Here is a 26194-nt window from a genome sequence, read left to right on the forward strand (position 1 = left end):
AGCCTCCTGCAGAGCTCTGGAGCCTGCCAGGGGAAGGGGGAAAGCTCAGATTTGGGTAAAACCCCAGGGGAAAGGCATCCTGCTGCTTGCACCTGGAGGTCATCCTCACTGCAACAGGGATTTTAGCTCCTGCATGGAAAAACGAGTGCCTCAGGGGAGGGAAAGGGGCTGGGCTGCTGACAGACCCCCTGAGCTATGGGGAGTGGCACAGGAAATCCCCAAAACCCCTGAGGAGAAATGTAAGGTGCTATTGTGGGGTCCATGAACAGTGATCCCTTCTGAGGATGGGATTTCGGGAAAAGACACCATTCCCTCCACCAGATGTCTTTCATACTCTTTTCCTTCTGTTATTTTGTTAATTAACCTGAAAAGGAATCATCCTTTAAGAACCTTTACACATCCTCTGGTAGCAACTTTTCACTAAAAAGAGCCTTTGCACTTAAAAATATTTCCCTCCCAGGTGAAATATCTGAAAGCTGGGAAGCAGGAGGAAAAGAAGTAATTCAAAAAACTCAGATTTAAAAGGAACAGGAGAAAAATAATACAGGCACTGGGTGACACAAATATTGAGGTTTTTTGGCACCAGGTTTATAGCAAAGGTGATTTACAAGTTAAACTGGATTTGAAGAGCCTTGAAGAACTAGAAATCAATAGCAAGGAGCACCTGGAACATCCCCAGTGAGGTCAGATTTCAAATTAGGAGAAAGATTCTCTCTTCTCCCTCCTTTATTTGGGTTTGTTTGGGGGGAATATTTGTGGGGTTCGTGTTTGGTTTTTTTTGTTGTTTTGGTTTTTTGTTTTTATTTTGTTTTAGTTTGGTTTTCGGGTTTTTTTTGTTTGTTATTGTTGTTGTTTTTTGGCCTGTAGAAGGATTATCTGGATGGGGACAATTTCTTCCCCTTTTTCTGGCCTCTTCCCCAGAGCAGGAGCACCTGGGAAGTTTGATTTTCCCTCTCAACATCTTCCTGATCCATCTCCTGAGGTCTCAGGCAAGCCCCAAACCTCCAGCTTCTTCCAGAGGTGTCCTGCACCACATCCAGGTGGGCAGAAAACAGGAATAGGCAACTCCCTGGTCACAAATGAGAAAATCCACAGCTGCAGAGACATAAAAATAACCCAAAAATCAACCAAAATGCTCACAGGTTCTGTGAATAAAATAAAATAAATTTTTTTTAAAGGTCTTTTTTGGTGCAAGGTGCTGCTTGGGCTGAGCACATCCCAAATCTGGGAACACCTGAAGTTCCTGTGGTGCTTTAGTCACACCTGGCAGCCCAAAACCTGCCTGTGGTGGGGGGAAAGGGCATTTATTCTGCTTCCTCTTAAAACATGTATTTACAGGACCCATATTTGTCTCAAACTCCATCATTTCAAAGCAGTTTCTGCAACCTAAAACCAGCCACAGCTTCCCCCAGCCCTCCCCAAAGTGGTGACAACTTTAACTGCTTGTTACAAAAATTAGACTTTTATTTGTAAATGCCTAAAAAATGTGATCTCTTTTGGGAACCCATCCCCACCCCCTCGCCTTCTTGAAGGTTTTTGGTTTTTTCCAGTACAAAAACAGTTTAACTGGATGAAAAGCCAGTCCCCTTCCAAGTGAATTCCCATCAAGGTGGGATCTCTCCTCCCGATTTCCAGTCCTGATGGAGAACTTGCAAACTTTGGCCTCTTCAAACCCAAGGCAGAGAAACCTCCACTTCTTCTCTTTAAAGTCAACTGCTTAAGAAAGGGAGAAGGGGCGGGGGGGGAAAGCACAGGAAAACAAAATCCCCAGCCAGGGAGAAGTGGACAAACACGGGCTAGATGGCAAAATCCTCGTGGTCCTGGGGGCTGAAGGCAGCTGCCCGCAGCATGTCCAAGGAGTTGACGAGGATCAGGGTGCCCGTGAGGTGCTTCCAGCGCTTGGTGATGGGGTTCTTCATCTTGTCCAGTCCCGTGTGCAGCTCCTGGATGACGTCCCTGTAGCTGTCCCCCATCTGGCTGCTCCAGGTGAGCAGGAAGTCGTACGCCGGCTTCCACATGGCCTGGGGACAGGTGAGAGAGGGATCAGAGCTCAGCCAGCATCCCAGAACAAGCACATTCCCGGGAAAACAGCCTCCCCCAGATCCCTGTGATCCCCCAGGATCCGCCTGCTCTGGAGGAATCTCCAGAGAAGGAGCACGGAACGGTTTGGGTTGGAAAGGCCTTTAAGACCACTGGGCCCAACCATTGACCCGGTGTGTTTGGCAGTGCTGGCTCAACAGCTGGACTCAAAACCTCTCCAAGGCCTTTTCCAGCCCAAAGAATTCCAAGATTCCGATTCCATTCTCAGCAGCCCTGCAGAGAGCCAGAGGTGCCCGCTCTCACCTCGCTGTCCACCGTGCCCGTCTTGTCGCGGTGCGGGGCCTCGTAGGCGTCCATCTGCTGCTTGGACACCTTGGCCAGCTTCTCGGCCAGCTCCCGCCAGCGCTGCGCCACCTCCACGGCCGTGGTCAGCAGCACAAAGTCCTGGATCAGCCGCACCACCAGCCCCTGGCAGTCCATCTTCAGCAGGGCCTGGAGGACACGGGGAGAAGTCAAGGCCTGGGGGAGGGTGGTGGCCGGTGAACTCCCCCCCCATGGGAGCATCCCAAAAATCCTCCTGCCCCTCTTGTTTTAGCGGCAGCTGGGGAGGTTTGGCCACCAGGCTTGGCAAGAGAACAATCCCATTAACTGGACAAAGCGCTCGACCCCTCTGGGATGGGGTTTGCAGCCTCATTCTCCAGGCAGCCCCTCTCGAGATGTCCAGGCCCCACCTTAAGCAGTTTAAAGCATCCCAGGGGCTGAGGACAACAGATGCTTTTAATCCAGAGAGCTAATCCAGACTCCATCCCAGAGCTGCAGGATCCTTCAGAGCAGTGGGCAAGGACATTTTGGGATGGGACCTGGACATCAGCCCTGTGAGGGGCTGAGACCCAGGTGAGGACTGACACTACAGGACCACTGCTCAGCCTGGGATGTTCTTCCTCTTCTCTTCCTCCACCTCTTCCTGCATCATTTATTGGCCTAAAAGCTGAGATTTTCCACAAATGGTTTTGAAGTAGAAAGAGCAACTGCATCAGTCTGGGTTTCCTAGGCAGGAGTGACTTTAGCCAGGCAAAAAAGGATGGAGCAGGGTTAGCTCCTGCCTTTAAGTGTCAAATCAAATTAAAATCCCCTCAGAGAGGGATGAAGCTGCGGTAGGGGAAAACCCCCAGTGCAGCCCTGGAAAAGGAAGGGTTTAGTGGCAATCTTCAGTCTCAGAGTACGGGATCTGACTGCCAGGATCATCATCCCACTCCCCAGGGCTCCCACAGCCTCTGCCAGAGCCTCTGGACCACAACAGTCCCAAACCTTGGGCAAATCCCACCCTGACCCTCAGGAGGGGGTTTGAAGTTAATAAAAATGGAAATGGAGCAAGCAGAGCCCAGCTACTCCTTCACAGCAGTGTGGGGATGGTTCTTACGGGAATTATAAGGGTAAGGTGGCTCCCCATGTGGCCAGAATCCACCTTTCTGCCCCTGTGGGGACACAGAGGGGTCTGGGCAAATCCAGGTTTGGCTCTAGAGCAAAGGAAGGTGAAATCCTCCCCCGGGAGATTGCACAGGGACAGTTGTGGGGGGCAGGGGGAGGGAAGATGGGAACATCTGAAACCACTCCAGCCATTTGCAAAGCAGATACACGTTGATTTTCCCCTTATCAAAGCTGAGCTGGGTTCTAATCACAGCTGTGTCGCCTGCTCCTCCAAAGTGCTGACACCACCTTCCTGCAGGAGCCAGGGAGGCATTAAACCCCCCCTGTCAAACGAGCAAGGAAAACCCAAGGAAAGAGCACTCCTCTGGCTCTGCAGGAGGACATGAAGAAGTGTTTAGATCTCACACACCTGTGCCAGAACCGCCTCCTCTCCCACAGCCCCTGGATCCAGCACCCTCTGCAGATCCACCACCCTGAACATCCCCAAACCTGCCTTTCCAGGCAGCTGGATCCCAATCCTGTGCACAACCTGGCATTTATAGGAGAGCAGGTTGAAGGAGCTGCTCTCATCTCCTGCCTGAGGTCAGAGGCAGCAGAAGACACAGCCCAGAGCCAGGAGCACTGTAGGGTTAAGAAGGATGGAGCTGCAGGAGATGGATTCTCCTGCTCCTTCTGCTGCTCCAGGTGAACAACAAAAACAGCAGCAAGGGAAAACACCCGGGAGGCCACCCCATCAAGAACTGCAAAATCACTCAAAACAACGACTCTGGGAGAGATGGGTGGGTCTGGAGTGCTGAGCCTTTACTCTGAAACCTACAGATGGCCACAGCACCACCTGCCCCTGGCAGCTCCCACCTCACAGGCAGAGGTGACAAGGACATGGGCACAGCACCACGTGGGGATGGGGTGCAGGCATGACAGACACCGAGGTGGCAGCCAGAGGGGGAATATTACTGGAAACGGCGAGACACTGGGATTAGCTCAGCAGACTTAATCCTCCAGTGGGATTATGCTACAATTTTTTCCATCCTCCTCCCTTGCCCTGGACAAGCCTCCTAGGATAGCTGGGTCCACTCACTGTGTCTCCATCCTCATCACCTAGGTGTGATCTGGGCTGTGCTTTGCCAGAGTCCTCGGAAATATTTATTATTTATTCCCTTGGGAACCGGCTCCACCAGCCCAGCAAACAGCAAAGAGGGTGTTTGATATTCAAATCCCAGTTCAAAGCAGAAACACCTCAACTTTAAAGGCATCCAGGGGAGGCTGCATTTACATCCCAGCTTTGAAATGCAGAATCCCATTTCCTAATAAAGGAAAGCAGCATTGTGGAGGAAAACAGCTCCCCCCTGGGACTTCCTCAAACAGGGGGGATAAAGTCCCCAGGGAGAGCATAAGACCCGTGGGGTGAGAGGATGCTCATGCACAGGCTCCTGGCCCATCATGCTCTCTAGGACACAGGTCAGGTTTCGACCCAAAAAAGCTGCCTCTGTGCAAGTGTTCCCCAGAATAACCCTTGTTTAAGCATCAAACATCTCTTTCACTCACTGTTTTGGCTGTCACCACCTCCAGAATTGTCTCACACGCGTAAAATGCACTCTCAGCCTTAAACACTGATTTTTTTCTTTTGCTTCCCACAGTCATGCACTGCCTCCATGGGGTAATTCCCTTGGACACGATGCCCAGCTGGATCTTGGCATGCTGAGGGTGGGGAGGCCCTGGCACAGGTTGCTCAGAGATGTGGCTTCACATCCCTGGAAGTGTCCAAGGCCAGGTTGGATGGGGCTTGGAGCAACCTGGGACAGTGGAAGGTGTCTCTGCCCGTGGCAGGGGGTGGAACAGGATGGGCTTTAAGGTCCCTTCCAACCCAAAGCCATGGACACCCTGACCTGCAGGGCTTTAGGACAGCTCCAGCCCCCCAGCTGCTCTTTGGGGCCTGCACACACCAGGGATAAGCAGAAACTCGTGGCAGGAGACAGGCAGCACATGGATACTGGGAGTCAGGGCAAACAAAACAATGGGAGGGGAAAAAAAATATCCCCCCTTCACCTCCTGTGTGACCTTTACAAGTAGCCTGGAGAAGAACAAGCTCACAGCTTCCTCTGCACAGCTCCCTGCTGCCGTGCCAGGGGCCATTCCCAGCAGAGCCGTGTTTTTCCCAACAGCAGTGTCTATTGGAAGGATGATAAATGAGAGCTTCTGACAGCCAGAGAGAGAGAAATGCTGTGTCTCAGGGCAGGTCTAACCCCACGGGCCAGGCACCAGGGGCAATGAAATCATGAATCCACGCCCAGTTATTTTATCCAAACCGTCCATGTGCTGCCTGCTTCCGACGGGCAGAGGAGGGAGGGAGAGCTTTCCCCTCTCTGCTGAGTAATTCCTGACACACATCCCCCTGAGTTACCTTCACACTCCAGTGCTAGTGCCTGATTAGAAAAATAGTAATTAAAGGCAGATTACTGATTAACCAGCCATCATGACCAGGCTTTTCCTTGCTTGGCTGCTGGTGCACGACTCTGCCACTGGTGTTTTGTGTACTCAACATGGATAAACCTGGTTCTGCTTCTCCCTTCCCAGTCCTTTTGAGAGGAGACAAGCAACTTTCAGCTGAAACGGCCACGCTGGAGCTTAGTGCAGCTGGTTCCTCTTGCCAGAAAGCCAGTCCATTTGTTACAAATAAAATCAGATTTAAACACAATAAAATCCATTACTGCTCCATTGCCATCCCCTGAAACATCATTATTTCCTTCTAATTTCTCCATAGGCTAAGGAGGATTTGACAGCAGCCAGGGGTTTGGAAGCAGCATCATGTTCCACCAAGAAGGGAGCTCATCCTTTATCCACAGGATCAGCCTCACAGAGAGCAGGATTAGAGAAACAAGGAGAATAAAACCTGCCCTGGGACTCTGATCTCCAGGCAGCCACAGGGGAGCAGGATGCATTCCTGCAGCTTCCAGCCCTCCCCTTGAGTCAGCAGCTCCCTGAGCCTTATCTTTCCCTTTGTCTCCCCAGTGAGGATTCTCTGTGACCTACAGACTGTCTGGGATCCCTGAAAACAATGGGGATAGATAAAAGCAACACCTACAGGGTTTGCAAACAGGTAAAGCAAACAGCACAAAGCTCTTGGAAGCATCCAGCAAGAGCAGCATGGATTTCATCCCAACATTCACTGAGCCAGATGAATAAAGGAGCAAACACTCCCTCGGGGGAAACAGAGGGAACAGAGCGGGGGATTTTCCACTCCTGGATGAGGAAAGGGTCACTGATGGCCAGGAGAACCCTGCAACAGAGGCAGCGTTGGTGGCACGACCTGACAGCTGAAAGTCAAAGCTGAAACACTGCCCCACAAGCCCCAGAGTGGCACCTGGGCACAGGGAACTCTCCGGACAACATTTCCAGGAATAACAATGGATTCCATACTCCCCATAACACCTTCTGCTCAATCCTTCAATTTCCCCCTTCTCCCTAAAAGGAGTGTGGGAACTGAACTCCTTCATTCAGCTCCAGTCCCCTTTTGCCATAATTTCATTTTGCCAGGCAAGGCCGCCGCTATTCCTTAATCCAATTGACATTTTAAACCATGCTGTCCTCTGTAACTCAGTTATTCTGCTCCTGTGGGAGAGCACAGAACGGGAGAGAGCTGCAAACCTCTTCCAGACATCTTGCTCTGTATTTTCTTTGGCTCACCTCCTATTAAATGCTAGAAATGATCGTGGAGATGATATTTCGTGAGGGATTTATTTGCTAACAGCATCCTAGAAATACTGGCAGGCAGCGCTCCTCCCAAATTCCTTTCGGGATAGAGAGCAAGCCACACATTCCCATTTGCAATGTATAAAACATCCCAGAGGTGCCCTTGGTTTAGCTGCCACTCAAAAAAAAACCCCCCAAAACAAAAAGGCTCCCCATCCCTGAAAGTGTTCCAGGCCAGGTTGGATAGCGCTTGGAGCGACCTGGTAGAGTAGAAGGAGTCCCTGACCATGGCAGGGGGTGGGACTGGATGAACTTTGAGGTTTCTTTCAACCCAAACCATTGTGTGATTCTGGAATTCCAGGTACCTCAGTGCATCCCTCATTATTGCCACAAACCCAGTAAACCAAGAGCCCAGCAACCACAGGGCTGGATTCCCACCTGGCAGTGCCCAACAGTCTTCAGAAGGCCTTTAAGGTGGACATCACTCTCTAAAGACTGAATTAAGAAACTTCCACCTCCTCTGGTCCCTCTGCAGGGCCAGGAAGGAAGGCCCAATTTGCCAGGCCTCAGACTCACCGTCATCAGCTCCTTCTGGAAGGATTTCCTCTCCTTGTTCTCCACGCTGTTGCAGTCTTCCTTCAGCTTCTCCAGGACAGAGGCCACTCGCTCTGGCTCGCTGTCCAGCTCCGCCCGGCAGAAGAACGTGAGTGGCAAGTTCAGGTAGCCCAGGGCGTCGGCGAAGGAGCGCCAGCTGCTGAGGTTCTCCATCAGCAGAGTCCTCACCGAGGCGTAGATATAAGTCAGGAACTTGCAGGGCCTCAGGATCTGCTCCAGCAGCAGGCTGGTGGTGAGATCCGGCCCAGAGAAGTAGCTGGGTTTGACCTTCCCGACCACCAGCACGTTTTTGGTGTGCACAAGGCCGATTTTCCCCTGGTAGTAGCCAATGTACCACTCCTTGGTCCACAGCTGGCCTTTCAACCTGATCTTCTCCTCACTGAGGAGGGCTATGACGTCTCCCTTCTTGTACTCCAGCAAATAGTGGTTCTTGCTCTGCCTCACCACCGTCTTCAGCAGCTTCCCGTACTTCAGGCTCAGCACCGGCCGGTCCTGAAAATCCGGATACTTGGCAGTGGCAGCCAGCGGGGAGAGGATGATCTTCCCCACCTCGTTCTTCTTGAGGAACCGCCTCTGCCCCATGGGTTTGATGGCGCTTTTTGGAGGCGGCTGCGGCGTCTGGACGCAGAACTGGGTCAGAATGGCATCCTGGTCATCCTTGACTTGTATCCTCAGCGTAAAGTCCGAGAGCTCGTTGGGGTCGTGGGACGCGATCGGGAAGATGAGGCGGCTGACCTTGCCCAGCTTCATCTGGAAGCCCCGGACAATCTTGGCTTGTTCGCTGGCCTTCACCTCATAGTTGGTCATGTTGGAGAACATGCAGAGCTTGAGGTCCTGGGGCCGGGACAGGGCAAACTGGTGCTTCCCCCAGAGCTGGAGGGCGACGGGAGCCGGGCCGTGGGACTGCCTGGTGACCTCGTTGACCAGCAGGGTCTTGGGGGCGCACTCGTGGCCGAACATGGCCACTACGGTCTTGAAGGAAGGGTGGATGTGCTTGGGGCCGTAGACGCCCACCGTGATCTTCTTGCTGATGTAATCCCACACGGTGTAAGGGTAGAGGATGTTCTGGCCCTGCGCCACGGCCGCGATGTACATGCAGGGCTCCAGGTTCTCCAGCTGCACCTGGATGGTGTCCCCGTAGGAATAGCTCAGCTGCATCGGCGTGTACGGCCCCTCCTTCATGTCACTGCGCAGGCACTGCAGCCCCACCAGGCTCTTGCTCATGATGTCGTTCTTGACCTCCGCCGACACCTTCATCTCCAGGATGATGAAGGTCTTCACCTCCATGTTGCTGAGTTTGATCTGCAGGACGGGGCTGATGGTGCTGCACTTGTCACTGTTCAGCTCCAGCGGCGGGTCCAGCATGGCCTTCATGGAGATCTGCTGTGTCTCCCCGGGGCACACGTGGCCCTCGGGCACGTGGATGCTGATGTTGGTGTCTGGCAGCTGGACGGCCCCGCCGGAGCTGTCCAGCTTGCACACAATGTTGGTCTCCACCGGTTGTGTCTGACCCCAGCCAGGATTTTGGCCAAGCAAATCCAAGTCATGGCAAGACCGAGCCAGCTTCCTGTGGTTCAGCCACGCTGTCCTAAAATCCTCCCTGCTCTGGAACTGCTCAGGGGTGGGAGACTTCAGGCCACTGAAGAAACCTGATGATGCTGGCGTGTCTGACTTGGCCTGGAGGACAGACAGCTCAGACAAGCTGTAGGAGCGTTTACTTCTGAAGAAGGGGTTGTCTCTTCTCATGGGCTGTTCCACATCCAGCCTGTTTGTGGAGGGAAACTCATCAAAAAGGTTCCCCAGGCTGCTGTTGGCGGCTGAACTGGGAAGAGCCGACGTGGGGGCCCCCGTGTCGAAGAGCAACAAATCCACGGCGACGCTGGAGTTGGACTCTTTGTCTGAGCTGGGAGCTGCCTGCGAATTCCCATTCAGGAATGGGTTGGTCTGCACGCCGTTCAGGAAGGGGTTGTTGTGGTAGGATTTGGCAGAGTTTCTCTTCCCATCCGTCCAATCCCCGAGCAGATCCAACTCCTTGACGCCCTCGTCGGGGCTCTCCAGCAGATTGTCGATCATCCCGCTGTCCGTGAGGGAGGAGTTGCGGTAGTTCACGGGCTGCACGTAGGAGGATGGGATGTAGCCCATCTCCGTGGTGTTGTGGGCGTACCACCACTCCCCTCCCGACGTGTCCAGCACGTACAGGTGGTCCCCCTTGGAGAACTTCAGGGTGGTGAAATTTGTGGGGCAGTAATCCTTGATTGCTACGACTTCCTTCGCGTTCCCGAAGGACGTGGGATTGTCCACCAGCAAGGCACTGGGAGAAGGCACTGCAGAGGCAAGGAGGAGACAGCACGGTGAGAGATGCACAACAGAGTCACCACTGACTTGGAATCCTTTATTCCAGGTCATCCCTCCACGCTGTTTCAAGTGATGAAGGTTGTTTTGGAATCACTGAATCATTAAAGTTGGAGAAGGCCTCCAAGATCATCGAGTCCAAGCATTAACCCAGCACTGCCAGGTCCACCGCTAAGCCATGGCCCCAAGTGTCACATTCACACGTTTTCTGAACACTTGCAGGTCCACTAACTCCCTGGGCAGCCTTCAAGACTGAAGGCATGTTTCTCCATAAATTTTTTTCAAGTAAACTATTATTTCTGGTACATTCACACCTCCCATCCCTTAAGGCTTCATCCAAACCCAAGATAACCCTCCCCACAGGCTAAAAGCCCTCTTGCTCTGCTGAAACCCCTCTCCTGCACATGTCAAACATGCCCATAGAAGTGTTCCAGGCCAGGTTGGATGGGGCTTGGAGTAAGCTGGGCTAGTGGAAGGTGTCCCTGCTTTCACCTCCCTCCCAAACCAAACCATTCTGTGGTTCTAAGGGTTACCCAGTTTGAACCCTCACAGAATCCCAGCACCTCCCACACACACTGCTGTTCTGGTCCTGGCAGCATCTCCAAGCTCCCTTGCAGGAGTGCCAGTGGAAGAGTTTCCTGCCAGGGGATCCCGATTTACATCCAGGCTGGGCTGAGCCTACACTGCCACTTATTTATTGGCTTCCCTCTCATTTTCAGGACGCATTCCTGTAAAAAGCACTAAAAGCAAGCAAGAGATGATGTTCCATCAATGGTTAAATGTGTGCTCTCTCCCTAGACAGACTGAAGAAAACAAGGAAAGCTGGATTTTCACCAACAGGGAGCTGCAAGGGAACTGGGACAGCACTTGCTTCAACAGGCTCTAGAGCTCTCTGAGAGGAAAAGGGAGTTTAGAAAACACAGGAAGCCCTTAAAATCCCAGAGACAAAAGGGATGGGAGCTCAGACTGCAGTCACCACTCGCAGGCTGGCAGCTCTTCTCACCCACGGAAATAACAAGGCAAGGGAAGATACAGCTGAGCACAGAGAAGCCTTTAAATATAGCCTGGGGATCAAGTGAGTATTCAGAGAAGAGTTTTGTACAAATCCTGAACAACTCATCTGCCAGCAGGCAAAGGCGTGAGGAGATTCATCCAGTAGAAAACTACACAGAAACTCTAAATTGGAATTATTTTGGCAGCCTGCTAGGTTGGAAGCTGCTGTTAACTCAGCCTCCTACAGGATGGAGCATTTTTGGTGTCAGATCAGACAGGCAAGTGGCTGCTCCCATGTCCCTCCAGCTGGGCATGCAGGGGTTAACAGGGATGTACTGAAACCCCTTGGAGAAGAGGAGCAGTTCCTCGTTTTCCATTGAAACACACCTAATTTGCAGCAAGTGTTTGATGTTCAGGTGCTACACCTGCAAAAACAATCGCCTTTGTGTGTGTTTATTTTCAAGGCCCTCAGCGCTCTCCAGCTTCCACCTGGAGATTTTCCTCAGGATGCTCTCCTGCCAGGGGAGCAGTAATTCCCCTCCCACCTGACCCAGCTTTTATGCCAGGCAAGGAAAACACAGCAGGAAAAAAAAGCAATAAAAAAAAAAATGGATTGATTATTGGAGGAGCAACCTGCACTGGGGAGAGGGAACACCTTTGTCACCGCCTATCTGGTGTCACCGAGCCCTCCCAGGGGGTGAGGATGGGCCTGAAACGAGGAGGGGCACGATCCCCACGCACCTTTAACATCGCAGAGCGTGGTTTCAGCAAAGCCCTCGCCCAGGTCGATGAGCGTCCCCTCGGACTTGCACCGCGGGAGCCCTCCCGAGTTGGCCGCCCGGATCCTCTGCGCCGCCATCTCCGCTCCCGGCGGGCACTACGTGGCCATGGCCTCTCTGCCGGCGATGGGGACCCCAGTGTCACCGCAGGGAACCAGCCTGGGGGAGACAGACAAAGGCTAGGGTGTTAGACAGGCTGCGTGTCCTCCCACGCCACCCGCACGGAGCACAGCCTGGATGCTCCCAGGAACCACAGCGCTGCCTTGGACAGCAAGGACAGCCTGGTCCTGGCTGCTGGACACAACCCCAGATGAAGCAGCCCTCCAGCCTTTAAGAGTTTTTTGGGAATACACTGTTCCCAGGATCGTAAATTGGTTCCTCTCCCCATTTCCCAAGCATTTGCACGTTGCTGTAACACAATTCTAAAACCACAAAGCACTGGGCTGCTGTGGGAGCACAGAAGACCCACAGGACTGGGTTTTTTCCCCTGTTCAAAGAGGTCATCTCTCTCTCTCACTGAAGCATCTCCTAGGATGGGGACTGGCTCTTGCCACTTGCTCCCCACATCTCTCCCCTCACCCGCCCAGCCAGGCAGAGCAACAACCCTTCCTGCACTGAATAAGATAAAAATAAAGGGCTTTTTCCTCCTTTTTGTCCAGAAGCACTTACAAAAACACTTCCAGAACCCCCGTGGAAGAGCAGCTGCATCAGCCCGCAGGAGCCGAGAGGAAAAGGAGCCCGCTCCCACAGGACACCCCGACCACCAACGTCGTGGCTGATGCAAGCGTGGGCAAGAGCTGCCCTGACGTCACCCGTGTCCTCTGGAGCTGGGACAGTGGCCAGATGGGCCAGGAAAAGCAGGGAAGGCTGAAGGCATGGCTGGAGCACAGCCTGAGCCACAAGTTGCTACTCAGGTTTGCACCAGGGAACAGGAACACTGTCCGACGTACCCAGGATGGTGCTGGAAGTTCTGGAGTCAGCCCCTGCCTCCTGCTCCCTCAGAGCTGCCACAAAACTCCAGCCTGGCTGCAAAACACCAACAGGTCTTACCCATGAAAGTTTAATTAAAAGTTACATCCAAATCCCTGCTTTACAAAGGGATTTTCATCCACTCCTAATGCTGTTCTTCCTTTCTCCCCCTCCCATGCAATTTTTTTTTCTTTTCCTCCCTCTGCTTGAAAATGAAATCAAGCAAAAAATAACAGCCAGACCCAAATTCCTTAGGTGGGAATCCAGAGCTGTCTCCTCCGGCACTGTGAGGGGGAACAGCAAGTCCTGAAGGATTTGGTGCCCTTTTCTGGAATGCAGCAAGAGGAAATTTGCAGGGGAGAGCCTGAGCAGGAGATACTCCAGCCTGCTTGAAATGCTTCCCAAGCCATCCCCAGGGCTGGTATGCCGGGAATGTGGCTGGCTGGAAGGGATGCACCAGGCTGCAGCCAGAAAAGGGAAGGGAAAACTTGTGTGCAAACATTTCCCCTTCCAGGAGAGCCTGGTCCTGCTGGGAGCAACCCAAGGGGAAAGGGTTTGGTGGGGAATAAACACAGGGAAACCAGGCTTTGAGCCAAGGCTGAGCATATCAGAGCCAGGACAGGTAAGAGAGGGGATCTGGAGCTGCTGCCAGGGGCAAGACAAGGGAATAACTAGCAAGATCCAGCAGGAAGCAAAGAAGGGAAGAAGGATGCTCCCCTAAACTTGTACCATCCACCCAGTTTCCCATTAATGCCATTTGGGATTGCAGCTTTTCTAGGTGGCATGGGAAGACCCCAAACACACAGTGCCTCCCTCTAGAGACCCCACACCTCACCAATTTTGGCGATTCTTGTACTCAATTTTTGTTAAAAAAAAAAAAATCAAAATCAAATCAAGCAGCTGTGGCATCCCAAAATTCTCCCCTGCTCGGGCAGCACTGCACGAAGTAGGAAAAGAACAAGTGTAAGCCGTGAATATGTTTTGAAACACCTGCCTGCTGGTCCAGCATCAAATGAATTTTATATTAATTCTGGCAGCTACAGCCCTGACAGCTCTCACTGACATACCCACAAGCCTGGAATTCGCAGGGATGCTCCCCCTCCCTCTATTTACATAAGGAGATGGGAAGCTTCCTGCTAAAGGCCTCTGACAGATGTGGCTGTGTGAAGAAACAGCTGGAAAAATCCTCTCTGCATCGAACCCTAAGGCCCCAAAAGGCAGCAAGAATCTAAACACAAATGAGGGATCATGAAAAAGTATTTCCTTTCCTGACAGCAGCATCCTGGATCTGTCTGTTCCTCCTGGATGTGTCTGTCCCTCCTGGACGTGTCTGTCCCTCCTGGACCTGCCTGTCCCTCCTGGACCTGCCTGTCCCTCCCGGATGCAGGGATGCACACACACACTGAAGGATGGGGGGCCAGGCTCCCCACGGCTGGATTTGGGATGGGAGCCCTGTTTTGGAGCTGGGGACAGACCCAAAATGTTTCTGAATGCAGAGGTAACCAGCAAACCCTGAAATTCAGGCTGTGTGAGGATAAAAGGGATAAATGGGGGGAAACAAAGGGTCGAAGGGGCAAGATTTGTTTAGAAATCACCGAGACAATGGTTTGCAAACTCCTCTGAAAGCGCTTTAAATTTAGCTCGGGGTTAAATATAGACCAGGGCAAAACCCAGCCCCATTTGTTTACCCAAAGCCACAAACAGCATCCTAAATGAATGGTGGGGGGAAGGAAACCAGTGGGAGACCAGAGCACGCCCTGACAGCACCAGCAGCTCCTCAAAGGCACCCACACCTGCTTTTCACATTGGCTTTTCCCTCCTACCAGGGACAGGGAATGCTGCAGGGTCAAATCCAGCCCTACGAGCCAGGGGGACCTGCTGCCTTCTCCCCCCATCCCAACAAATCCAGCTGCCTGGCTCAGGGCCCCACTGTGGTTACATTTTTCCTTCCCAAATTCTAACCAGGCTTTGCTGGGAGTTGGGGAAAGCTTTAGGGAAGCCCTGGTGAGCAGATTTCCAGGGGTGCATCCTTACAGCTTCCTGGGATGGATTTAACTTTCCCTGGGGAGCCTGGTCAGTGCCCCAGCAGCCTCTGGGGGAAGAACCTTTTCCTAAAATCCAACCTAAACATGCCCAGCACAGCTCCAGCTGCTCCCTCAGGTCCCACCAGGCATGGAGCAGCAGCAGGTCTGGGGCTGGTGACTGTCATAGCTATTAAAAACAAATACTTATTAGAACTTAACTAAAAACTAACCCCAAAGGTCATTTCTTCCTGCAGCACTTGGAACACAAAGCATTCAGGATCCCAGCTGCAGCATTTTCCGGCGTGCAGTGGCGTGGAAAAGGTTAAAAATAACTTCTGCAAAATGTCTGGTAGGATTTATCCCAGAAATCCCAGTTGGATCCCAGAAATCCAACTGCAGGCCCAGGGGAGCCCCCCAGGACATCCTGGCACAGCGCTCCCAGCTCCATCCATCATTCCAAGCTCATCCTGATGGGATTCTGGGATGGACCCACCTCTGGCCAGACACTGAGCTATCAATCAAAGACACACCACGGGCACCCAGCCACGCTGGACAGGGAAAAGCAATCCTGGGAAAAATACCAAGCCCACGTCCTGGAGCAAAGAAATGCAATAAAACCACGGCAACACCCAAAAGAGCACAGCCCGAGGGGGGGGAAGCAGGATCTGCTGTTGGCCAAGGGTGGGAGAGGAGCCCTCCAGGAGCCTCGGTGATGGAAAACCCCTGGCTGCCAAGAATTTGGGCTGATAAGAGCCAGGAGGGCTGGGCGGTACCAAGCACCGTCAGGGCTGGAGATGGAGCCAGATCCTTCCAGGGGAAGCCAAGGAGCCACCACCAGCAAAGGCAGCAGTGCACATCCCTGCCCATCCCACATTCCCAGCTCTCCCTGGCACTGCAGGGTCCATCCCACCAGGGCATGTCTGTGTCTGTGGGAAGCACAGGAACAGGAGCCACCGTGACACAGGACTGGTGAACTCTGCCCCAAATGACCTGCACCCCTGCTTTCCCTGGAAAATCCATTAAAAGCCTCTCAAGACTGTGGCTCAGGGGAAATCTCTCACCCTACCTTTGGCCACAAATTGAAAATTGGGAAAAGAAGAGGGAGTTTCCAATCAATCCCTCATCATCCTCTCCCCACACCAGAGCCAAGATCAACTCCAGGCACTTGTTGCTTTATGGCTTTTAATTTGCTTTTTCTTTCTCCAAAGCTGAGTTCCTCTGGCTCTCCTACAAACATAGAAGCGTTTTTGGAGGTTTCCTTTAAAAACAGTCGGCTTTGCTTGGATATGAGCAAATGTAAACTTTTTCTAGGCAGGAATTCATGTCCCAGAGCCATGGCGCTCCCCACAACACTTGTTCCATACAATGAATTTACTGAAAATGTTGCTTTTATCAGTCAGAAAACCCCAAGTAACCAGGATTTGTGCAATCACATGCAGAAAATACCCCTCAATGCCCCAGGGACACCCCAGTTCTGAGAGAGCAGTTCAGGGAGTGCCAGACAACACCAATCCACTGCAAGGTGCAATGGCCTACAAAAGAAGCTGTAAAAAGCCCCAAAGCGACCAAAACTGCCAAATTCTAGCAAACAATTCTGATTTAGGAGCTTGGTTTTGCCCTGTGAATTCTTTACCTTCAAGAATCTCTCTCATGGCTATAACACAACACAACGCTGGCCCTTGCTCGACACATTTCCCCCTAAAATGATCCCACCGCCTTGAGAATTCCCTCCTTTTCCCATGCTGGTGCTGCAGATCTTCTGGCAGGTGGAAAAACACAATGTCCTCGACACTGGAAACATCAGCACAGCCCCACCCAGGTCCTCTCCAGCCCCCTAGGAGGCTGGGATGGCTCTGGAAGCTGCTGGTGGTAAGGAATAGACTGATGACCTTGTGGCTCATCTCCTGGTGATCCAGGTCTCTTCCATGAGCCTTGCTGCTGGGGATGGGTGGGAAGAGCTGCTGCTGTTGAGTTTTTCCCCTCAAAAACCTGGCCCAAGCATTCCCCAAGTGTGATGCCAGCCATGCAGCGTATCGCGGTGATTCCTGACCCCGCTGCCTCTCTCTTATCTCCTCCTCCTCCTCCTTCACTGCTTGTGTTTGCCAAGCCAACGCTTTCATCTTGCAAAAAAAAAAAAGAAAAAATCCCACCCAAGCCAAGCAAAGATAAAACCACCCCTTAAGACAACACCAAACACCAGCTCTTTGTACCAGAGAGAACACCCTGGTGTGAACTCACACGTCTGTCCCAGCACGAGCCTCCCGGGAGCTGCCAGGAACACAACACACGGCGCTTTCAGTCCCTTTCCCAGCAAACAAGAAGGGACTTGTGGAAGTATCGGGACCTCCCGTCCCTCCTGCAGCACCCTCACGTCCCAGGGGTTTGCTCTGGAGCCCATTCCCACCATGTGATGTGGGAATGACTGCACCCCGTGCCATGGCCGTGCCCTCCGCTCCCTGCCAAGCCCCACGGAAAAATCCTGCCCTCGAGCTCCAGCTTGGCTCAGCTCCTGCTGCCAGGCAAGGCCAGTTTGATGGAGAAGGGAGGGGAATGAAGGCAATTTTGACTGAGTGTCTGCTGGTGCCTGGTGTCCATCACAGCCTCCCTGCCAGCGATGCCATCCTTCAGCGGCAAGGCAGGAAGGATGGGAAAGCTTCCTTTTATAGCAGTGACTCCGGAGCACGAGTCCTGCTGGACATCCACCAGCAGCTCTATGAGACTCACATACAAATTAGTCTTGAGGGTGGAAAAAAGGGAGTTTTCCCTGCAGGATCTCCTGCTGCTGCCCAGCACTGATGCCATGGCAGAGGAGGGTCCTGGAGGCACAGGCGCCACCCTCGAGCACCCACAGCAACCTCAAAGCCCACCCCAAATCCCTGGAAACGGTGCTGGTGAGGCAGAGGTTTAAAAAACCTGGAAGTGCAGGAAGGTGCTGGAGGTGCTGCACAGGGCAGGAGCTCTTGTGATGTTTACAGGGCCACAGAGAAAGGTTTTCCAGGGACAACAGCCTGGGTCCTCCTGCTCCACAGCAACGCTTCCCGGCAACAAAACCATGGCATGCATGCCCATCCTGATAACACAGGGAAGTAAAAAAAGCTGCACCTGCTTCCATGGCTTCAATACTACCACGGGCTGCAAGATCAGACACCCTCTCTGGCATCCCCCAAAAAAAGGCAGAGGGATGTCTCTGGTAGGATGGTGCTGGGTGCAGCGGATGCTGCCGGAACGCTGGCATGGAGAGCGAGGCACTCCCCAAGAGCAGATTCCTCCATCCCACAGAGCCAATTAAAAACCCAGAGGTGGTGCCTGCCCCAACATCTCTTGGTGAAGCAGGGAGATCAAAGCAGACCTCAGCAGGGACCATTCTGCAGCCTCACCTGGACCTCTTCCCCGGGGGAGAGCTTGGTCAGTCCTTCCCTGAACCCACAGATGTTTTTGCCTCCACCATTGTCCTACGGCAAGGAGCTCCATGGAGGGGCTGGAAGGCAATGGAAAACTGATCTCCATCAGGAACAGGCAGAGTTCAGTCCTGGTCTACCCTGTCCCTGTTTGCCCAGTGTTCTTCCAAGAGAAAAAACACTTCCTAATTCAGGCCAGGAATTCCCAAAGGTGTTCTGGCTTTTTAACAGGGAGCTGTGGATGGATGTTCCTCTGGCAGGGCAAGGAGTTTAACCCAGACAAGTCCCGTGGGGGCCAACAAAACCATGAGAACCCAAAGCCACATCCAGTGCTGTGCTCCCAGGGGAATTAAACACAAAACCCATTAACTCAAGCTTTAAAACCCTTGGATGGAACAGGAGTCCAGGAGAGAGCTGTCATTCTCCAAGCCCTCACAGCCTCTCCAAAGTCCTTCACAAGCCCAAGAGTTTGGCCAACAGCCAAAGCAAGACTGTTCCTGAGGGATGCTTAGGGCCAAAAGCATGGACCAAACATCTCTCAGAACAGAGAAACTTAGATTTGAGCTGGATCAGGCAACAGCCCAAGCTCATGGGTGGTGGAGGAGAAATGAAACCCAGATTTCCAGAGCCACAATTTCCAGACATTTTTAAAGAAAAGATCCTGCCAGAATCACCAGGAATGCATACAGACACCATGGTCACCCAGGAGATCTCAGGCCAACATCCACAAACAGCAGAGTAAGGGAAATCATGTCAAAAGGAGTGGAAACAGCTTCCCACACCTCTGTGGGTGCTGCAAGAACCATCTCAACATCACCCCAGGGGGGCCACTCAATCCCTCCACATCTCAAATCAACCAGATCCACAGAAGCTTGAAGGCAAAGGACACTAATTGAGAAAATCCTGAATTAACTCGCTATCTTCCCACCCTCCAGCCACAGTCCCAAAGTCCCGGCAGCTTCTCCTTCCTGGGATAATTTGGATGCTAATTTGGCCTTCAAGAGCTGTCAAAACCTGAAGTCCCTGAACTGCTGAGCTTCCCCCAAGAGGAGATGATGACAGAGCTTTAACTGCATCAACATTCCAGAGCCCTGTCCCCATCACCCTTGACTGATTCTGCCCTTGCCTGACGGAGAGGAGCTGCTGCAATGCCACGTGTTCTCCTTGTTCCTGGCTGGAAAACCAGTCCCACCAGCATGACCAGAGAAGGGCAGACACAAGAAGGTCACTCATGCTGCTGGCTGGACAGGCTGTCACCACAAATGGTGACACACAGAGAGGACAACAGAAAGCTCCAGAGATGAGCTGCAGACCACCACAGACGAGGCAGCTCCCAGCAGATCATCAGAGACAACTCCATGCAGCTCTCTCAGCCCAAGTACTCCACCAAGATTGATCTGTCTCCAGGTATCCTCAGTCAGGAGGTCCATTTTTTGGGTAAAACCAAGGGGTTTTGTTCCCAACTCATCACCTGAGCAAGGCCATGGACACCAAGCAATGATGAATGAAACCTCTCTGGATGACAAGAACCGATTCAACCTGGGACCACCTCCTTGATTTAGTTTTCTTGCACACCTTCCTAACCAATCCATCACTGATCTGATGCTGGATTACAGGACACCCTCAGCTATGCTAAAAACGCTGACAGAAGCCAAAAACATCCTTTCCTCTCTTTCAGCAGAAACAAACAGAATCAGCACATTGCAAAGAATTCCCTCAAAACAGCAGGGGTTTTTAAGCTCCTCTTTGGTAAACATTCCCAAACCAGACTGCCTGGGACACCTGGGTTTAAGCAGCTTAACCCTTTGCTGGAGTTGATGTCCTCTAGTGGGATGCTCCATGTTAGAAAGAGGGCAAAGACACCCAGAGAGAAAACTCCCAGGTGATGACACAAGTAGGAAGAGGATGCGAGGAGAGATCAGAGAATCATGGAATGGTTTGGGTTGGAAAGTTTGTCTCACAGGCAGGGACACCTTCCACTACCCCAGGGTGCTCCAAGCCCCATCCAACCTGGTCTCGGACACTTCAGGGATGGAGCAGCTGCAGCTTCTCTGGACAACCTGTGCCAGGGCCTCCCCACCCTCTGAGGGAAGACTTTCTTCCCAATATCTGATCTAAACCAACCAAACAGAGCCTGGATTAGGACCTCAGGTTTGATCCCACCTGCAGACCCATCCCAGAAAGTGCTCCTTCAATCCAGAGCATGCTTTGAACACCACACTCATTACATGGACACAAAATACCATGTGGCTCATTTTAGGTGGTTTTCAGCAGCACAAGTCCTCACTTCAATTTAGCTTAGAGCTTTCCCAGGGGTGGGAATGAGCTTTCCAGGTGCAGATACCTACCCCTGCCAGCCAGGAGGCTGCCTGAGATACACCAAAACTGGCTGCTGTTTATGCAACACAAGAGCAAACACCACGCCTGCTTGTTTAATTAATTACCCCAAAATTAAAGCCCATCAGACTGCACAGAGACTCCGTGCAACCTGCAAATTAACTCAACCTGGGGCTGAGGGAGGTCAGATAGCATCCAAGCAGTGGCTCCAAGCATTTTCCACAGCATCAGGAGTGCCGTGAAGGGGAAGAAAAAACCAGAACAACGCCACCCACCCCCATCGCTCAGAGCTTCAGGGTTTTGTTGTTTCGGTCTCGCCAGGTTGAGAGCTGCTCAGTCCCATCACCCTGGGTCAGATGGCTGATAAGAAACCAATTTCATCACTTTTAAGCCCCAAATGTTTATGGGCAGGCTTTACCTGCAAACAAAGCCATGCACTTTGGACTGCAGCTTTATGTCAGTTTAAGAACAGAGGAGACCCGTGTTGGGATTAATGCAGTGTGAGGAGAGCTGCTTCTCTGGGCCAGGACATAACCCTTGGCTAAAAAATTTAGCCATTTTGGGGGTAGATTCCCCTAATTTAGCAAGATCCTTTGTTACAAAAATAGCAGTTTGTGCAAATTTGGCAAAAAATCTCTTCTCAAAATTACTCTCCTTGATGGACAAAGCAGGGTTGAATCTCAAACACTTTTTTTGCAGCATTAGTCACCAGGAAAAATTTAAATGACGCCTGAAAGTCATCCTAAAGCCACAGCAGGTTGTTCCCTGCTCAAGGCAGAGCTTCATTGCTTGAGTGGAGCCATTTCTACAACTCTCTGCACTGCACTTGTAAGGACAAAACACTTCCCATGTGTGCATCAGACACAGAGCACAAGAGCATCTCTTAAAAAAGGGACAACTCTGAGCCACCACAGAGGGAACATTTCCAGAGGACAAGTTATTCCCTCTCTGCTGGCTCCAAGAAGTCAGCCCCAGGCAAGGCTGGAAGGAGACAGACCTGCCCTCACTTCTCACTGCCCAAGAGGAACCTCAGAGCCTCGCTGCTGGAGCCCCAGAGCCACGTTCTGTTCATTCCCACTGAGATTTCACAGAACCCCAGAAGGGTTTGGGCTAGAAGGGACCTCAAAGCCCTTCTTTGCCCACACACAGGCAAACAAGCCTTCCAGCAGATCAGGTTGCTCAATTCCCATCTGTAAGACAACCACAGAGCTAAATTTGGGGTTTTTGGAGCTTGAGTTAGGGGTGACGCGTTATCAACTGTGACAAGGGGTGGTTTTGGGCCAACACACAGTGCCCAAACTAGAGGAAAGCCACTGAGAGACACACAGGAGACACAGAGGAGCCCAAAGCTTGTCCCCTGTCTCTACAAGAACCCCTCTTTTCAGAAAGTAAAGACTAAATTGAGGTTAAAAAGCCCCATGTGTTCAGGGATTCCCTGGGTCAGCAGGCCACAAGCAGCACAGAACCTGCTCCATCTCTGGATTTCTGTAGGAAACAACTCCAATCCCACTGCCAGCTCTGCTTGGAGGCTGCTCTGACAACCACAGCAACATGTTTTAATATCCAGACCCAAAACATGGGGCTGCAAGCAGCAGGCTCTTGGCTAGAGAAGACAAATCCATGGCACCTTCACCGACCTGCCCAGACAACACCTCCTGCTCTCAGCATCTTCCACAGAAAAAACAACATCCCAGATTTTATTTTTCCCCTGTTAGGAAAATTAGATTTTATCTGTTTTTTAGGAAAATCAGATTTTATTTTTCCCCTGCTCTTCCACACCTCAGTGTTGGACACATCCAGCAGGTGTTGGTGCCAGTGATGGAACAGCTCTGCCAGGAGAAGCAGCACTGACTGAAAGCAGCCCCAAGGAGAAGACCTGGACTTCCAGGGAAAGGGAGATGTTTTACAAGGGCCTGGATGGATAGGACAAGGGGGAATGGCTTTAAACTGACATGGATGGGATATTGGGAAGAAATTTCTCCCTGGCAGGGTGGGCAGGCCCTGGCACAGGGTGCCCAGAGCAGCTGGGGCTGTCTCTGGATCCCTGGAAGTGCCCAAGGCCAGGCTGGACACTGGGGCTTGAAGCAGCCTGGGATGGTGCAAAGTGTCCCTGCCCTGGAATGAGATGAGCTTTAAGGTCCCTTCCAACCCAAACCACCCCCTGATTCCAAGCAGGACACACAGCAAGAACTTTCCAGAAGCTGAGGATGCTCTCCAGCACAACCAGCTGATGGCCACATGCAGCCTGCAGGACTTTGCAGGGTCAGGCTGGAATTAGACACACTCCTGATGAGGAAAATACTCCATAAGTATCAAACCAATGCAGATGGACCTTTCTTCTTCTTCCTTTTTTTTTTTTTTTAATTAAAACTTGCTTGAAGTGGCACATAAAAGAAGTGAAAGCCCAGACACAGCTGACACACCAGGAGAGATTTATATTTAGAAGAATGATTTAAGGACTCAGTCAACAGGAAAAAAATGGGAACCTTTTCAGCAGGGTCCAGAAGGAGGAAAGAAAACCAAAGGGAAGACAGTCACCACCACTTTCCTTAGGGCAACATCCAGTGGCATTTTAGCCTCCCAACAATCCACTTTTACAGTGAATTCTGCTTTTTTTTTTTTTTTTTTGCCATGCATGATCCCAGTAAACAACATTTACAGCCAGAACACATGATGTGCATCACAAGACAACTGGCACCAGCATTATTTTTAAATACCATCAGCTCTGCTCTTAACAGGGCGATGGGAAATGTGTCATTACTTGAGCATAAAACAAATACAATGAGGAGATAAAAAAAAAACTAATAAAAAAAATAAAAACATGCCCAAGTTTTGCAGACTGAAGATTTAAAGAGAGATAAAACAGAGCAGCACCAGAAAAATATAACCCTTTGAAATCTGCCATTCCTCCTGCTGCATTCATTTGGGAGCTTTCAGTGCAGAAGTCAGAGCCCTGCTTAGCCGGATATCCGATTGTTTCCTGGGCCTCATCCCAAATTTCTCCAGCATTACTCACTTTTTTTTTTGGTGCAGGAAGGGGGTGAGGCTTTTCTGGTGAAAGGCAAAAGTGAGGCAGAAGTGCTTGCAGTGTTTATGGAGTGGATAGGCTCAGATCTCTGCTTCCAAATGATTCCCATCCACGGAAGAAGAAAGGAATCAGGGAGATGCTTGGACTCTGCTCTGGAGCTCAGGATGAGCTGGGACCTTTCCAGGCAGGAGCAGTGGATGCTCATCCCAAAGGAAGATGCTCTGCATCCTGGTGGCAGCATCACCTCCCCTGCCAGCATTCCCACTGGCAATTACCCTCTGTCCCACTTCCACAAGCTCAGTTGCCTTAAAGCAGGAATTACCTCCCCTTCCCTCTCCAAGCCAGGGGAGCATCTGATGCAGCATCACCACTCTGCGATCACAGGCTCTTAAAAATTAGGCCCAACGGCAAATATTCCCACACTGATTCATTTTCCCAGCCCCACCCAAGCCCTTTTGGAGTGATTTTAGAGCCCATTTTTGGAGACATGGGCACCATGACTGCAGAAACCACAGTTTAACCTTCCCACGGAGACACACCGATGGCCCCTGCCTCAGTTTCCCTGCACCACTTTCCAGAGGTAACCAAACCCTTCAGGACACACATTCCTCCCTTTTGCCTAAAGGATGCACCTCCACCTGCCTGTGCTCAGGTTCCCCTCACAGCCAGGAGAACCAGCTTCCCTCGGGATGTCTGGAAGGCCAGGCTTTAAAACAGAGCCCAGCACACGGAGCTGACGCCAGGATGGACCGGTCACAAAGCAGACAGGGGGTTAAACACTCACCCTTCCCAAATCCCTGCTCCAGGGCCCCGCATTCCTCTGCTCAAACAGCCTGCAGGGCTTTTCCCTGCTCACTCTTTCCCTGCCTGGCCATGTCCTGGATGTGGTGGATGTTTTAGGAGCTCCAGCTGACAGACAGAGCAGGGGCTGCAGAGGCTGCTCCGACCTCGGAGGAGCTCAGGGATGTCCTGGCAGGGCAAGGTGCACAATCATGGAACGCTTTGGCTTGGAAACACCTTCAAGCCCATCTCATTCCTGTGGGCAGGGACACCTTCCACCAGCCCAGGCTTCTCCAAGCCCCATCCAACCTCTCCTTGGACACTTCCAGGGATCCAGGGGCAGCCACAGCTTCTGTGGGAGCCAGGGCCTCCCCACCCTCACAGGGAAGAATTCCTTCCCAATATCCCATCTAACCCTGCCCTCTAAAGCTGTGAGTTTAAAGCAATTCCCCCTTGTCCTGTCACCCCATGCCCTTGTCAAACACCTCCCACTGTAGACCCAGGAGCAGGGATGCTCTGGAGAGCACAGCACATCCCGTGGGGTCTGGATGAGTCCCTGTGTCCTCCCTGTCACCAGGCTGGAGCTGCAACCTCATTCCAGGGATCTCATCAGGCTCTGCAGGAGCCCAGATGGACCATCTGGCTAACTGAGTTAATTAAAGCATTTTTCAGCAGCGATTAACTTTCAGGCAGCTCTCCCTGGGGAGCAGGGGCCACAGCTCAGGAGCAGCAGGAGACGGGAAGAATTACTTGGAAGCACTGATGGCCCCGAGCTGCTCCTCCACAGCTCCAACAACTCTCAGTGAAAAAAACCAACCCCAAATCCCCCAAAACTTCACCTATTTCCCAGGCTGAGCTGGATGTGAAGAGGCAGGCAGGGGAGGAGAGCCACCACAGGGATGTTCCCATCCCAGAGCATCCTTCCCAGGCAACCTTGGAGTGGAGAGCTGGCAGCGCTGGCAGCTCTGCTTTGCTGATGAGGTAATTGCCACCCCCCAGGGACAGCAAATATTTTGTCCTCAGTCCATTCCCAGAAAACCAAGGAAAACACTTCCAAAGACCCCAGGAAAGCCTTGCTTTGTGGTCTCACTCCCTGATAAGCTCAGCTGCTGGAAAGGCAAAGCTTTCTGGGAAGCTGGTATCAAAAAGAAACAAACAAACAAACAAACAAACAAACGACCCCAAACAACCTCAAAATAACCCATCCTGGTGCTGGGGATGCCAGGGTTTCCTCCCCTTCCCCTAAAAACCCACTTGAGCAGTCATGGATGCATCTCAGCAGAGGCACCACTCCTGGGGAGGCTGCTCCAGGGAACCTGCAGCCAACTGCATCCACAGAAAAGGAGGAGCTGGAGCAAGGCAAGCTGTGGGATGCACCCCTCCCTTCTCCTCCTCTCTTTCTGGGGAGGCACTCGGGCATCCCCTCTTTCTTTTCCTGGGATGCACTTTCTCCTTTTATGTGGGATTTACTCCAATCTCCTCCTTTTGAGGGACACACCACCCATCTCCTCATCCTTCTTTTTTGGTGGGATACACTCACACAGCTCCTCTTTTTTCCAGGAGGCACCCACGCATCCCCTTCTCCTTCTGTGGGATGCACAGCTCTTTTTATCCAGGATAAAACCCCCACACCCGCTCCTCCTGCTTTTTTTTCTGGGATGCACTCCCGATCTCTTCCTTCTTTTGGGATGCACCCCTTCCTCCTCCTCCTCCTTTTTTCTTCAGGAGACACTCACACAGGTCCTGCTTTTGGATGGACTC

At 52.0% G+C, this 26194-nt stretch overlaps 2 protein-coding genes across 2 annotated transcripts in view; both read right to left on the minus strand.

Moving 5' to 3' along the window:
• Positions 1–26194, minus strand: part of TRPM8 (transient receptor potential cation channel subfamily M member 8) — a 688444-nt gene that overhangs the window by 371453 nt on the left and 290797 nt on the right. The gene's annotated exons all lie outside the window — the stretch shown is intronic.
• On the minus strand, positions 1088–12667 carry SH3BP4 (SH3 domain binding protein 4). The gene is made up of 5 exons (XM_015634054.3): positions 12567–12667; positions 11860–12056; positions 7735–10097; positions 2344–2532; positions 1088–2021 (listed from the first exon to the last, which is right to left on the minus strand). Exons 2-5 carry the CDS (start codon positions 11975–11977, stop codon positions 1797–1799), a joined length of 2895 nt encoding a protein of 964 aa, XP_015489540.1. The 5' UTR covers positions 11978–12056; positions 12567–12667; the 3' UTR covers positions 1088–1796.

Source organism: Parus major, chromosome 7 (genome assembly GCF_001522545.3).
Source record: "Parus major isolate Abel chromosome 7, Parus_major1.1, whole genome shotgun sequence".
In the NCBI taxonomy this organism is placed as follows: Eukaryota; Metazoa; Chordata; class Aves; order Passeriformes; family Paridae; genus Parus; species Parus major.

Coding starts and splice junctions, on each gene's coding strand:
- SH3BP4 (XM_015634054.3), bottom strand. CDS start 11,977: ATGGCGGCGCAGAGGATCCGGGCGGCCAACTCGGGAGGGCTCCCGCGG. Junction 2,533..7,734: donor TCCAGAAGGAGCTGATGACG/GTGAGTCTGAGG, acceptor CGTGTCCTCCAG/GCCCTGCTGAAGATGGACTG. Junction 2,022..2,343: donor CGGGCACGGTGGACAGCGAG/GTGAGAGCGGGC, acceptor ACCTGTCCCCAG/GCCATGTGGAAGCCGGCGTA.